The sequence below is a fragment of the Glycine soja genome, chromosome 12, assembly GCF_004193775.1.
Source record: "Glycine soja cultivar W05 chromosome 12, ASM419377v2, whole genome shotgun sequence".
Lineage (NCBI taxonomy): Eukaryota > Viridiplantae > Streptophyta > Magnoliopsida > Fabales > Fabaceae > Glycine > Glycine soja.
The window spans coordinates 5338305-5354213 of NC_041013.1; the positions used below are offsets into that span (position 1 = coordinate 5338305).

Consider the following 15909-nt stretch of genomic DNA (forward strand, 5'->3'; position numbering starts at 1 on the left):
GAAGTTGCAAAGTAAGCAATAATAATAATAATTAAATACATTCAGCCTTTCAAGATTAAAACACGTCACGGGTGTTTGATACAAAACCATGAGAGCAACCTAGTTACAAGGGAAAAAAAGGTCCAAAATCATAAGACAAGTAGCTGAAATTAACGTTTTGGCATCCAAATAGTGCCACTAAAGATGAAAAGCACTAGGTTGTGCCTTTGTCATCCTTGCTTCACCATAGGGCTCATCGTTATCCATCTTGCGGTTGTTTCTATATGCTGCATAAGCAATTATGTAAACAATCACAAGGATGATCATAACAACAATGTTGATCACTGAGACCTTCCTCCAACTCTTCTTGAGACTTGCCAGCACACCAGCCTTGCAAGAATCACAGGCATAGCAAAGCTGCTCTTGGTCATTGCTCCACCTTGTGCAATCTGCGTTGGTTCCCATCAATCCTGATCCTGGGATCCACACTGTCTCATTCTGATACACATATCCACAATCTGTTGGGGGCTTGCAGCAACCAGACTATAACACAAAAGAAAACATTAATTACTTCGATAAATTTCTTGATAAATGGGTTTAGCAACAACATATTAAGGTCAATTTAGTTTGACAAAAAAAAAAAGCTAAAATAGTTTTTGATCGCTCATTTTATTTTATTTTTAGTTGCAATTTGATCTTATAAGTTTAACAAACTTAATTAGCTCTGGTTTTTAAAAGTGTTTCTATTAGATCAAATTGATTCTTTGGTCAATTTCTTTTATAAAAATTATGCTAGTTCTGATTGACTTAACAAACTCTCCTATGATGTGATTATTGACATCTCTTATAATGTATTACATATTATCAAGTTAACAATGTTAATGTGATAGATTGATGGAAAGACTAACTTAATTTAACATATATATTTTAAGAGATTAAAATAAAACCTTTTAAACATGATAAACCAAACTATAAAAAATAAGCAAACAAATAAATAAGAGACTAAAAGTGTATTTTTAGTCCAAAAAAATTATTAAAGTGTTACTTTATTTTTGTTTTTGTTTTTTTATATAAAAAAAATCTATTAATCCGGTTTAATTAAGTTTTTTATATGGGGGTAACTGTGCATACAGGAGTGTTTTGAACAAATAGAACCTTAACCCCACCTGTTGTTCTGTTCTAAGTTCATGAAAATAGTTGCATGAATATTTTGTGTTTTGAAAAAGAAACGATTTTGTATTTGTCTTTTATTGTTTGTATCTGGTTGCTGTTAAACTATAATTACCCTTTTTCTTTCCCCTAGAAAAATGTTATGGCATGAGCATGCATTCAAAAGTTACTTTGTTTAGTGGAACGGATAACATGCGGACCAGACACCAGCCTGACTGAGACCAAATTGTCTGTGTCTCGTCTACCAATTGGAGCAAAACACGAAACAATAATTCGATAAGGAAACTGTCAAATCATTCTAAAAGATAAAAATATCAGTTACAACATGAGAAATCAACACTTTGAAGTCAGAACCTTAAATCATAAAACTATTGACCATATAAGTAATTAAAGTAAATGTAGCTATTACTTAGCATAAAAAAAGGCAGCTATTACTTTTTCTTGTTACATAGTTAGCTACACATATCTTTACCAACGAGATTCTACAATAAAATGTCAATTATACATCATGTAACGAAAAACAATGTCAATTTTATATGACTATTATTTTAAATAAAATTTATGGGCATAATTAAGAAATTTAACATATAAAAACACAATGTACAAATTGCATTATTGAGTGATAATTAGGTGTATAAAAATGGTCAGGAAGGATTCTTACTTCTACGATTTTGTCCCACCAGCCTCTTACACATGTACTGTACCCTTTTTTTTTGGTGAAAACATATGTACTATACTAGCAAACGGAAATGAGAAAGAATATCCCACTCCAACCTAAAAGATAAATCATACGGACACAAGAAAATATAAAAAGGGCCACCCCAGCCATTCAAAGTTTAAAAACGTATCCTAGAACATTCTTATGTGAGTTGAGGGAAGCTTGTAAAAACTATAAAGGAGAAAGCGACAACTTATTAGGTTATATGTATACATCAAGTATGCCCCATCCAAAAAAAGTAACAGGTGTAAATGAAGCCCAAAAAGAAACCAAAAAAAGTAAAAGGTGTAAATGAAGCCCAAACAGAAACCAAAAAAAGTCAATAATTCTAATTGACTATGCATATAGTCGGCAATATGATTATCATGCTTAATTAACAAGAAAGAGAAAAAAGTTAGGAATATGGACAAAAACAAAATTAAAAAAAGGTAAGATCATTAAGCCACCCATAAGTTTCAAATTCCAATACTTTTTTTTAGTCCCCGTTTCAAACACAAAATTTCAAATCATATTTTAAAAAATTAATTACACTACTACTATTTCATATTATGATATACAACTAACACATCTCCTCCATTCAAATTAAGCAATTATCACAAACTATAATTTCTTTGAAATCATAATTATGTTTTATGAATGCCATTGTTCAGTCCCCTAATCCCATTACTTATCTGCAACGTGGGCACCGCTTAATATGGTCCTATCATAGATAGTATCAAGATAAATCACTGTCTATTTGTCATTACTCACAAACCTGTTCAATAGTCTCCACAAAATAAAATCCCTTCATGACATGTTTTAACGTTATCACTCTTTATCTGATGTTACACTATAGAGTATAGAAAATTATGTAAAGATCAAAGCAAAATATGTGAAGATGACACATTTGGTATCTGGTTGTGATGCCACGATTTCCAAAATAATGTCCATCAATTATCACCGCTATACTAACTATACTATAGTGGTGCCATATTTTCTTTTCTTTATTTGTCCCCCGTTAGCTTCGGTTGCAATCAATTGGACAAACAACCACAAGTTACGGGAATTGACGAGTGAGAACCCATCACCCCCACATACCCATTTAATGAAACATGTACTTCATTTCCTCCAACTTTGTTTCTCTATGAGTACCCATACTTTCTTTTAAAGCACTAAACAAAACTTTTCCAACCCCCTCCACCCTTTACTTAATTTCCTTCAAGTTTGCTTCTACGACCCATATACTTTCTTTAAAAACACTAAACAAAATAACTTTAAAAAAAAAAAAACTCCCCCCCCCCCCCCCCCTCCTTCCGTATAAAAAAATACAAAAGACGATTTGTCTCTAAGTGGAATGATATAGCATACATCAACTTAATCTCTAATACAATCATTGATCTAAATCAATCATTGAAAATGTTAACTTAAAAAAAATAGAGATTATAGTGTCCACATTTATAAAAAAGAAATCCATATTTTCCTTTTCCATTTGGTGTGTATAATCTTGAAGGATTAAAGGATTATTTTTTTAAAGGACCAAAATATCTCATTTTTTAGTATACATCCATTTAAACATTAAAAAAAATTAACGTGACAAAAACCCCAAACGCACTTCCTTAGGTCAACTTTAACCGAGTAAGTCTTCCGAGATGCTAAAAATATTTTTATAGTATACATCTTATATTTTTCTATAATACTACACCAATTGTTTTTATTATTTCAAGCAATTCAGTTAATTTTTTTTTACTTTAATACATCAATTTAAAAAAATTAAACAGACCTCACAACTTACTCCATAAGTTAAGAATTTTATAAAGGACCTATACAAAAATGTAAATAACTGCAATTCCTCTTCCCAACAACCGTTCCTCTTAAATGATAAAATAAATTGTGCATGTTGTCTTGTTCTTAGAATTGCTGTCAATATGCTTATTAAAGAGTATTAACTTCATTAGAGTTGTCCTTCGGTTATGTATTATATGAGATAAATGATAATTATATATTATGAATAATGATTTGTGTGAATATAAAAATATTTGAGCATGTTAAGGTGGTAAAAGAAGGAAATAAAAAGAATGATTAAGATACCTGAATAGGCGTGAGGTGGGTGAGGTAGAACATATCAGGAGTTTGGGGCATCCCATTAACGGTTCTCCCCATCCTACCACACACTTTAGAATCCCTAATACACGAAGCAATCTTTCCCCAGTAGCTCTCACTCGCCACGCGCTCCTCCAACCACCCCGAATAGTCCTCGAGGTAGTACTCCAAGTACGCGCGGTTCATGACCCTCCGACCGGAGCCTTTGTCAGTGACAACGTAGGCGAATATGATGAACCCGATGAGGACGGCGATGACGAGGAACATGACGACGAGGTAGAGGCGCATGAGGAAGGTGTTGCGGTAGCACGCGCCGGCGAACCCCGCGAGGGACACGACCATGATGCTGACTCCGATGATGATGAGCGGCCACTGCAGGAACTTGAGGCAGTCGGTGTTGTTGGCCCTGCTGCTCAGCCATATTCCGCCACCTAGGATCGGAATCGACAGCAGGAACGTTAGGAAGTTCAGAAGACCGATCAAGTGGTTGCTTGTTCTCATCTTAATTATGGTTTTCTTTTCTAGTGCTCCGAACACAAGTAAGGGAGTATTTATTAGATGCAGATGAGTGTGGTGTGTAATTAAACAAATAACTGTGGCTTGGGAACGCATAGGGCTGTGGGTTTCCGACACGTGTTCATTTTGAAATTCCTGGAATGCCCTTGTTCAATGTTCATTTTGAAATCTTTTAAAACAATTTTGCTCTAATTTTGTTTTTCAAAAATGGTCGGTGCACTCTCAGTAACCTATTTAACATTCATTCGGTAAAGTTTAGAAGATAGTAAGTATGCATCAAGCCAAATGTTAACCAATGGAAAGTATAAAATTATGTTGTTTATAATTTTTATAATAAATATTTTTTTTAATTGGTCTTAATTAATGTCTTGAGTGGACAGTAAAACTAATGTATTAATAATATAAAATAATTTTATACCATCTTTTAATCACAAAACTTTAATTTATTAACTTTATAATATTTATCTTAAAAATTTAGTTTTTAATTTGTCGGTACTCAGTACATGTTATTAAGCTCCGTGTGTATATTAAGTGTGTCTAATTATCAATTATAAATTATTGAGTATAATAAATTTATTGAATTTTATAATAATTAAATTAATAACTAATATTGTCCTTTAAATTTTTTTGATTAATTGACAATTTACATTATTAATACATTAAAATTAAATTTTTTAACATTTTGTGAGAGAAAAAGAAATAGAAAAAATAAAAGTATAAATATAAAAAATGAGAATAAAAATTTATATAATTTTATCAATTAAATTAATTTGGATCCATCTGAAATTTTTTTTTTATTAAAATTGAATTTGAAAAATAGAGATTGACAAATAAAAAATGAAAATGAAAATTGGGTATATAAATTTTTACTCTTTGAATCAATTTATAGTGTAAAAAATTTTCGACGATTAATGGATATTTCTTTTTTTACCGTTCATGTTTCTTCTTTAGTCCAATTTTTTTATCCTAACTATACACATGCTTCCTTTCATTTGTTGCTTCACACTACCTTCCTTCCTTCATTCTACCTTCACTTCTTTCTTTCTTTTTTTTCAATTTTTTCTCCTCCTTCTCTCCTGCCTCTTCTCCTCTACGGCTTCCCCTTCTTCCTCCTTCCCCCTCCATCGCCTCCTTCATGACCTCTAGATAAGTCCATTTTTTTTATTCTTTGCCTCTTCTTTTGATTTTTTTTTCTTCAACAACTTTCTTCCTGCAAGTTTCTGTTTTGAAATTTTTTTATTTTTTTTCAAGTATGTCTAGAGATCTTCAAGATTCATGTACAACAATTCATTTTCCATCCTAGAGATTTCTGCTTCTCTTTTATTGTAAGATTCATATAAGATTAGATGTTGAACTCAATATCTGACATTAAAATTATTCTAATAATACTAATTTCCATTTATCAAGAACGTGTTATAGTAGTACTAAGCTACTCATTTGGACTAGATAGAAAATGAAGTTTTAAAGGCACAAAGATTTATAAATTAAGGAACATTTGGTAAAGGAGTTTCAAAACTCCTTTGTCTCCTCGTATTGTCATGCAGTGCTTATTAACTATTTATAGCATCTACAATGTAAACTAAGGGATCTAGTCCACGTGCTTCAACAGTCGTGAGTTCTCATAAATTTTTGGTACTGAGTTTAATTTTTATAAATAAAAAAACTATCTATAATATATGATTGCTTAAATGAGTGTGATATTTATCTTACAATTATGATGAGTTTTGTAATGTCACAAATTTAAAAACTCTACACACAATTTCATTTTAATACTAAGGTTGTTAAAGTAAATGTTTAACTTATTAATTCTCATTTTTTTTTTGGTTGATTCTTGGTTTGAAAAGTTTTTTATTGATAAAAAATAGTTAAACGACATATAAAAAGGTACTTTTCACTAGTGGTTTTTTTGTTTGTTTAAGCCTTTACGAACTTAAGATATGGGTATCATCTCGTTATTGGATATTTTCATGGGCCATGTACTATAGTGAAAGCAAATTTAGCAGATAAAGTTGTATTCATCTGCCTCTGCCATTAAATTGAAACAGTGAAGTACTCTCAGTCTCGGTATTGGATTTTCATGGCTATGCCGTGTGGGTAGTTAGAGAACCTGAGTCCTGACAACTGCTTCCTGCACGGTCCGAACTTGCTTTATCACCTTAATTCGAAATGTAATTTGTATTCTGAAAATAATTTTTTTATCAATAAATATTAGTTGAGAGCATTCGAATTTGTAATTTCTCCTCATTCTCTTCTTCCTTCACTCTTTCTCATCATCCTTGTATATATCGAAAATGCTAATCCATACCGTTAAATTACATTCCTCTAACTAAAGTCAAAGTCGACAAAAATTTCTGAACGGCAGTTCCATTTTTTCCCCGCTTATTACATCATCGTACTAAGGATATAGTTTGAGTTAATTTATGCGTGGGCCAGAAAATTTTCAAAACAATGATACTAATTAATAATAATAAATGGCAGGGAGCATCAATCTCGCATGCACATTCTAAATAGTTTATGATTGGGGTGTAGAAGACGTTAGCTCGTTATTATTCGTTGATAGATCTTGATAAGTGATGACAAATCAAATCAGATGGTCCAAATAAATATATTGCCTAACATATATATGTGGGGGCAAGCCTAGATGGACATGCAAAATGATCCAGCATAAAGTCAGCAGAAGATGCATGGTAATTCAAAGCTCCCGGACTTTATGGTCAAACTTTTTTTCTACGTATATTTTATTCGTACACAAATGATAATGATGTATATACTAAAAAGTGACATTCTTAAAAAAGTATTATGTCTCACCAACTATAATTATACTCATTGTTAATTTAAAGATCAAACGTAGCCTTGAGTTTTGGCTACTTAAGCCATCCACAACAGCACAAAAACTGAGCCATTACCTTAGTTGTACATTTTGTATTTTATGTATCGGTTATGATTTGTGGCAATATATATATATATATATATATATATATATATATATATATATATATATATATATATATATATATATATATAACTAAATAAGTACCCATAAGGTTTTTTTTTTTGTGAGCCACGTGCCGAGTGGTTTATGCACCATTTGAGTGCATGTTTGGTTTTTAATTAGTAGACTTCAAATTATGCTTAAATAGTAAATTTGAAAGAAAAAAAAAGTCTAGTTACACTGTTATAAACTGAAAAGGTAAAATTGAGAAGAAAAAAAATGTTCACACGAAAGAAAAAAAAAACTAAAACAGTCTCTAATGATTAAAAAAGCTTCTATCAACATAGTTACATAGATGATTTTTTATACACATCCACATGAGATCGAACAATTAAGTATTTAAAGACCATGCTACTTAATTTTGTCTCAAAATTCAATTTGAAATGAAAGTAAGAGGAGAATTATTTTTACAAACACAATTTGCAAAATAAATTAATTCAAAACTAAATTTAATTTTTTTTAAATCAAACATAACCTAACCGTCCCATGATTTTAGGAGTTTAAAATAAACTCTAAGCATATATTTCAAAATATAAATTTATATGCATGCATCATCAATAATTGACTTGAGATTATTTTTCCATTTAAGCAATGATCTTAGATTTGATGCTGAGCATGCAATTGACTGTTACTTGAATTAAATTTGTTATCCATATTACATAATAACTTTATGGGATTTAAAAATATATATATAAATAATATGAGAATAATTTAAACGTATATATATATTCATTCTATTGGAATCACCTGTAATCGATCCAAAGTCTTTCACGGTTTCAATCATTTGTGGGCAGTGGTATTCATTCATAAGTCTTCCATGGTTTCACCTAATACGATACTGCCTGTCTTTTGTTTAAATTATTTTTCTTCTTTATATATTTGTATCTGTGTGTGTTGTTTCAATTTCTTCCCCATATACTCTGTCATAAATCATTTGTTTGAATAAGGCTATTGATGATGAGCATGGACTAATGGTACTTTCACTGTGAGATCTGCGTACAATGAGTTGGCTTGTTTGAATAATTCCCCTACTATTCCTCTCTTCAACTCTATATGGCTTTGGAAGGGTTCGGAAAGGATAAAATGTCCTCTCTGGATATAGCCTGTGTAAGCGGTCTCCTTTTTGGATCTTCCGTGTAACGTTCCTTGTTGTATTGTTGTGAATCAATTTCATCCTATTACGTGAATGCACCTTCTTAAAACAAGTTTGGAGTGCTTTCCTGTGCCCTGCATGATATCTTAGTTCGGGGCGTCCATGCCCCATGTAGATTTGGATGGAAAACAAGGTTTTTATATATGGTCCCTATGTTGATTATATGTGATTTTGTCCTTAAACCCATATAAATTTTGTTTAAGTAATTGGACTTGGTTGTATAACTAATTGGATCACAAGATCATGGCATGGTGTTTGCTTGTTTTTTGACCTGTGTGTATAACCGACTGTTCAAATTGATGAAATTTGGTTGGAATTATGGTTTCGGTCCAGTGCTAAAATGGATGGATACAAATTTCGTTGTAGGAATGGATGATACATCCTATGTGTAGTTTATTAGTGGTTGATACTGGTTAATTTGTGTTTTGTTGATGGTGTTGGTTGTTTCAATGTCATGCTGAATGGGGTGCTAAAATATTTTGTTACCAATTAAATTGTGTGGTGATTATCTATATTTTGTTAATTCTTTTGTGACTTTTGATTGAGCATTGCCCTTAATTAATAGACAAGAATTATTTGAGTATAATATTATGTTAAACATGGTTGAGTTGTTTTGGTAGACTTTGAAATAGTGGCAATTGTTGGGCGAAAGGTTTATATTTTAATCTAGGTATGGAAAGTATTGAGGAGGAGCAAGAAGAGGTGGCCATAAATGCATCAAATGAAACGATCCTCAATGTAAGTGTTTAAAGTTTTTGACAGTATGCATCATATTGTGTGTTTAGTTGATTAAGTTAATATTTAATTTTTCTGTGGGTCTATGTTTACAGGTTGTGAACGAAGCAACCTATGTATTTAGAGAGAATGATGATGTTAGTGGGGAAGAAGATAATGGTGTTGAAGATGAAAATGAAGATGTATTTGAGGATGATGGTACTTTGTTCAGTAACAATTTACTAGCCAGGTTGTGTGAGGAAAGTGTAGGAGGTGAACCAATCATCATCAATGGTTTAGTTGACATTGGAAAATTAATATGAGGAGCATTACTAGTGAAGTGGACAAATTTTTATTTGGTGACCTTGAAGCGCATATCTATTTTATTATTGGTACGCACATATTAACAGGTTTTCTGTAAGGAAGAGTAAAGTTGTTAAAAGCTGTAAGGCCGAAAAAAATACAGCAAACATTTCTTTTTTCAAGAGAAGGTCAACGATATGACAGGCTGTAAGGGCGTCCACCAAGAAATAAGACTAGATGTGACTGTTCTGCAAAATTTGTCATGCATGTTAAGAAAAATTGTGAGCGATGAGAGGTAAAGGATTGGACTGATACGCATAATCACTAGATCTACAAGGAAGATTACTGTTCATTGTTACCTGACACATAGAAAGCTTACAATAGGTGATATTTTGCAATTTGAGAACCTTAGGAAAGCAGGAATTAGAGCTCCTCAGATTTTTGGTTTTTTTGCCAACATTTCCGATGGTTATGAGAAGATTGGATTCTATAAGATAGATCTTCACAACAACATTACATGACAAAGAAGACAAGACTACTTTGATGCCACAGGAGCACTAAAGTTTCTTCATCGGTTGAAAAAGAAAGATCCTATGGTTTTTATAGCACACACAGTCAGGAGGTTGTAACATTTATTCTTTGAACTCACAAATTTTCCAAGGTGACCATGAAATCCTTCACAACATGAAGTAGTCCTTATTTCTGAAAAAAAAGTTCCCCCTAATGTGAGAGTTTGCCCACATTTTTCTCTTTTCATGCATATCTTTTATCCCCTTCTTTTCATGCAACTGAAACTCATATAACATTTCCACCCACATATTTTCAAATTTACCAACTTCATAATCACCTAACATGCATTTCTTAAAGGATATCATGAATGCTGGAATATGCACATTAGAATTAGCATTATGAATCAGATGCCAGACATATAGTCTGATGCACAGAAGGAAAAACTGTCTTTATTGCATTCTTCATCGCTAAGTCCCCGTCCATTATTATTGATACCAGTGACTTCCCTTTCATTGCATGCACAGAAGGTTTGCTTAGTGTCATCAAATACTAGAGCAGTGGCAAAAAATACTGTTTGATTATGGTTGTTAACACGCGGAGAAAATTGCAAAAGAACACGAGTACTTATTCTTCTGATATGTGGCATCAAAACTAATGACATCACCAAAGAATTCATAATTTAGTTGGCTTTCACCCTCAGGCCAGAATTTGAACTCATTAGGCATGCACCCTTTCTACACATAAGCCTTAACTTCAAATTAGTTAGTCTGGGCCACATATCCATTTTCCGTAACACTTCAAAAGTCATATAATGGGCCTTGCACACAAAAACATAACCAAACCATTCAGGGGACCATAAGCAGAATTGGTTCGGCCTCGAACTGTTCAACTTCCACCTTACACGGATTATGTTGGAACTCGAACTCAAACAATAACCACCGCACTAGAGTCGAGTACAACGCATAAAAAAAACGACAGAACACTCGAACAACAAAAATATGATATCGATTCAACGAATCACAGAAATACAACTTACACATATCGATTCAACAAATCAACCTCAGTTACTTATTAGCATCACCCCACTCAATTTCTTCACATGCCCTACCATTTCTTCTCAACCTCGGTTTCGTCAAAACAATTACTCTCCCACACAACATTCCCACCTAAAACTCCACTGCCACCGCCAATTACATTCCAACCTAGCGCGTACTAAACATATCAATAATCATTTGTATTAATTTTTACTAATCCTACTCAAAGGCAAAATGTGTCAAACACAATAACTTAAATGATTTATATTTAAATATAATTAATGACGGATCTAAGATTCTAAATCAGCGAATTTAAATTATAAACAATAAAATCAGTGGATCCAATTATATAAATATAAATAAAATAAAATATAAAAATATAAGATTTTATTTATAAATTTAATAAATTTTAAAAAATAAAGTGGAACAATTGCACACCCTCACATATTCCTAAGTCCACCACTGAATATGAATATAACGAAAGGGACAAACACGTAAAAAAAAAACAACTACTAAAAACAATTAACAAATAGAGAAGATTCAACGGAAACAATTTAGCCATTCAATATTATATAGTTATATCTAACGGTTATTAAAAATTTCTCCACCATACACAAATTCATATATTTGACCCTGTTAGCCTGCGCATGTAATGCATGAATAGAATGAAAAGTGAAAACGTGAGACTGATCAATCAATTTATGCTTCACGTGAGATCTTTCTTTCTCACAGGTAATGTGGGGGTAAAAAAGGATAGCACATGGTTATGTTTGATAAGAAAGAGAAAAATAATATACTAAAAAAAATTAAATTAAAGAAATTTTTTATTTTATTTGGTGAGATTCACATCTCTTATATTTTATTTTAATTCAAAAATTTATCTTTTCTAAATCAAACATCTCTTAAGGGAATGTTTCTTCACATTAGAAAAAAAGGAATTGTTTAATATAGACTAATAAAAATTAAATAAAGAAAAATATTAGCACCACAATCTTTAATATTATCTTTTTTACTAAAGAAAATTTAATTCAATTGAGTGAAGAGTGTGTGTGAGTTATTATAAATTTGTTGGTACTTAAGTTCAATTCTTATAGATAATAAAATATTTTCTTTTTATTACTATTGAAAACTTAATTATGAGTGAATTTCATCTAATAAAGAATGTATATTTTAACAAGTTTTAGCCAACCATAAAAATTGGGTTAGTAAAAAAGTACTATATTGCTAACATTCTCAATAGGCAAACATTTTTACCTTACATCTAGTCACAACAATTAGACAATGAGTGTCTCGCTTTTTCCTTTTCTTATCCAAGGTTCTTGACTTCGTAACAAATCAAAATGTGTAATGTATTTATAATTGCATATGAATTTTTATGTTTATAACATAAATATTTAAAAGAAAAGAAAATCAAAATGCATATACAATATAATTATTCAAATATTTTATCAGAGTGTCATAAGAAAATGATAAGAAAAAATATTTTTATTTATTTTGATCCATATATCCAACTTAATTCCACCTGCTAATAATGGCATCAATTTGATTTGAAAAAATTACACAAATATATTCCATCCCAATCCTATTCTTAAACGTTCCTATCAAAAACTCTTGAAAACATTTTGGTTCAAGAAAATCTGAGTTGTATTTGATAGAACCGAAATATCGGTGAAAGAGAAAGGGAGGCGAAGAAGTGCTAGGAAGGGCGTGTTCTTTCCGTCGTTTGGCAGCAGAGAAATAGCCTTGGTTCCATGCATTTTCTTCTCTAATGCGAAGAAATGCCAATAAATAAGTACTGTGCTTGCAGTGTTACGTAAATACCCCTTGGTCTCTTGTTTTTCTGCTGTTTCCGTGAGGTGCCGCAGTCCTTGGGTTTGCTTCTTTATTGAATAATAATGTATTTTCATTATAAATTTATTTTTTATTTTATTTTGTATACACTAAAATACTTTAATTTAAATATTTTTTTTTCTTATTTTTTCTCACATATCTATTTCCTTTCTCATTATCTTTTATTCTACCAAACACAACTTAAAAATATCTTCGTTAAAGAATGAAAGAAAACAATAGTATCTTTGAAATAATTAGTCTTTGCTGGGTTCATTGCAGCATGAAATACAAGGAAATGAAAGATGTTGTTTCCTAAAAATGAAGGCTCGGCCCAAACGAAAGGTGTTACCAGCAATCCAAACATAATTATAGAAAGGTTATTGTTATGTTAGTCAATCAACCAGCCGAATGTGTTTCGGGTAACTTTTACTCAAACACGATTCTAAAATTTGAATTCGTGATCAAGCAATTTTTGAGTTGAAAGGAAAAATTTGTCTTCAATTGTAATGAGTTCTCAAGTTACTCAATTGTAATGAGTTCTCAAGTTACTTCCAAAAACACTTAACTGGAAATGAATTGTAATATAATTTGGAGATAAACAAGACTTAAAATAAATTAATTTGAAAAAAAGCAAGACAAAAAACAAGTAAATAGAAAGAAAAAAGAATTAGGAAATATAATTGTATTGACGAGATGGATTGATTATGTTTTCAAATACATATGTATATAGTAACAACTTAAGATTGTGTTTGTCCACATTGGACCACTAACAACTAGATATTTAACTATCAATTCGGCTAGTTTACATGTGATTCAACTAATCTTATATTCATTTGCATCCTTTTGAGTTTCATTTGAGCGAGAAAAGGTGGTGATACAATAGATGGAGACCTTACTTTCTCTGGTTAGATTGGATTTGATGATTGAGGACAAATAGTTGTGGACTAAGGGTGAGTCCTTCTTTTCCTAGACCTCAACCTATTTGGTTATCACATCCAAGGTTTCTGATAGTCTTATGGTAGTGAATTTCCCCTTTCGGTTGTTTTAGAAGTGTGATGTCTCAACCAAGATCTTGGTTTTTTCTTGGAGGCTAATCCGAGACAGACTGCCTACTCGTGTAGCTCTAGTGAGGAGGGGGGTTATGGTGGAGGATGGTGGGTGTGTTTTTCATTGGGCTGGAAGGGAGGATTCACAACACCTATTTTTGGGGTGCACCTTCTCGTTTCAGATTTGGTGCGAGGTCTATCTTTGGTGGGGTAATTCTTTAGTACAACATTAAGAGGTGTCGCTTCAATTCATGCAACGTGATTTTTTTTCTAGAGGGGTAAGAGAATACATAGAGTTCGCTATCTCATATGTCATACAATTTGCTAAAATCTTTGGTTTTACAAGAACCATATTATTTTCCTTGGAGAGGTAGCAGATGCACATGTGGTTTTGTGATAAATTTAGACTCTGTCTTGGTCATGGCTTCTATATATGAGTCATGAGATGTTTGTTTGTTCCTTTGTCATTGGTGTTTGCAGTCATTTGTTGTTTTAGGCTGATTGCATTCTTGTTTTCTTTTCGTTCTATTTTTTTATGTTTTCATGCTGATGTATTCTTTTTGGGGAGTCACACTTCATAGTACCTTTTGTTAATATATCAATTTTATGTTGCCTTTCAAAAAATTTTTTGCATCCTTTTGCTCCAATTTTTACTTCTATCTTCAAGGCACATTTAGTTAAGCTTATCACATCTTTCAAACTTTTGCCTTTGATCGCTTTGCTGATTAGCCCTAGTTTTTTTAATCCATGGTGACTGAAAGTTCCTCTTAATTTTGGTTGATCGTATTTCTACCAAACTGTAACTGTTTAATGATAATTTAATTCAAATAACTTTGAATTTATTTGCTTTATCATTATCCTTATAATTTGACAACAACCTTGACTCGACTATAAGCTATTCGGTTAACAAAAATATTTTGAGTGATAACATAGGAATTGAGCGGGTTTGTTTAAATTTTAAAAAATAATTTTAAAATAAACACATTTTATATAAATATTTTAAAGAAACAAATAAGATTTGTTTTTAAAATAAAGGTTTAATTACAAATTTTGTTCCCCTATTTATCTCAGCTCACTAATTTGGTTATGTTGTAATTTAATTCACCAATTGAGTCTCCCATTTTTTTACAATCTAGTTATTTTAGTCCACAACTCCAAAATTGGACGTTTACTGTTAATTGTTTACGTTGATCGCCACATGTCGTGCTTTTATTAGACGTTAATTAGGTGCAAGAAACTCGGCCACGGACTCCGTCCTCGTCGATTCCAACTTCGTCATCATCCTCACAAACCTCCTTTGCGCTCTTATCTACATCCTTGGCCTCATCGCCGTCGCTCGTTGCGACTATCTCCACTACCTCCACCTCTCCTCCTCCAATGCTACTCCCCGACCTCTGCCAATAAAGGCGTCAAGAAGAAGGTCCTTCACTCCCTCTCCAAGCTCATTGCCACCACCGAAACTGGTGTCAAGTTCGCCGACTGTGTGATTTGCCTCATCGAGTTAATCGTCGTAGACGAAATCTAGGTGCTTCCTTAGTGCAAACATGGCTTCCACGTTAGCTGCATCGATGCCTGGCTCAAATTGCATTCCTTTTGTCCCTCCTGCCTTCATGTTCTGGTGGTTTCTTGCTGCAACAAGTGCGGTGGGATCTTGACTTCAATGAGTTCCAACTCCGTGTCACCGCTGCCGAACTCGGAGGCCAACTTCAAGGAAAGGGAGGATGTGGATAATTTCGTGTACCTAATTAACGTTTAATAAAAATACGATATGTGACGGTCAACCTAAATAATTAAGAGTCAACGTTCAATTTTGAAATTGGAAACTAAAATAATTGGATTGCAAAAAAAAAAAAAGAGAGAGACTT

The 15909-nt window shown here is 32.2% G+C and overlaps 1 protein-coding gene and 1 pseudogene across 1 annotated transcript; one reads left to right on the top strand and one right to left on the bottom strand.

Moving 5' to 3' along the window:
- LOC114380390 (tetraspanin-3-like) lies at positions 1 to 4503 on the bottom strand. The gene is made up of 2 exons (XM_028339412.1): positions 3935 to 4503; positions 1 to 522 (listed from the first exon to the last, which is right to left on the bottom strand). The coding sequence occupies exons 1-2, from the start codon at positions 4445 to 4447 to the stop codon at positions 178 to 180; spliced, it is 858 nt and encodes a 285-aa protein (XP_028195213.1). The 5' UTR covers positions 4448 to 4503; the 3' UTR covers positions 1 to 177.
- A 10764-nt stretch (positions 4504 to 15267) lies between these two features.
- Positions 15268 to 15800, top strand: LOC114380303 (annotated as a pseudogene).
- The last annotated feature ends 109 nt before the right edge of the window (positions 15801 to 15909 follow it).

Coding starts and splice junctions, on each gene's coding strand:
- LOC114380390 (XM_028339412.1), bottom strand. CDS start 4,447: ATGAGAACAAGCAACCACTTGATCGGTCTTCTGAACTTCCTAACGTTC. Junction 523..3,934: donor CCCACCTCACGCCTATTCAG/GTATCTTAATCA, acceptor TTTGTGTTATAG/TCTGGTTGCTGCAAGCCCCC.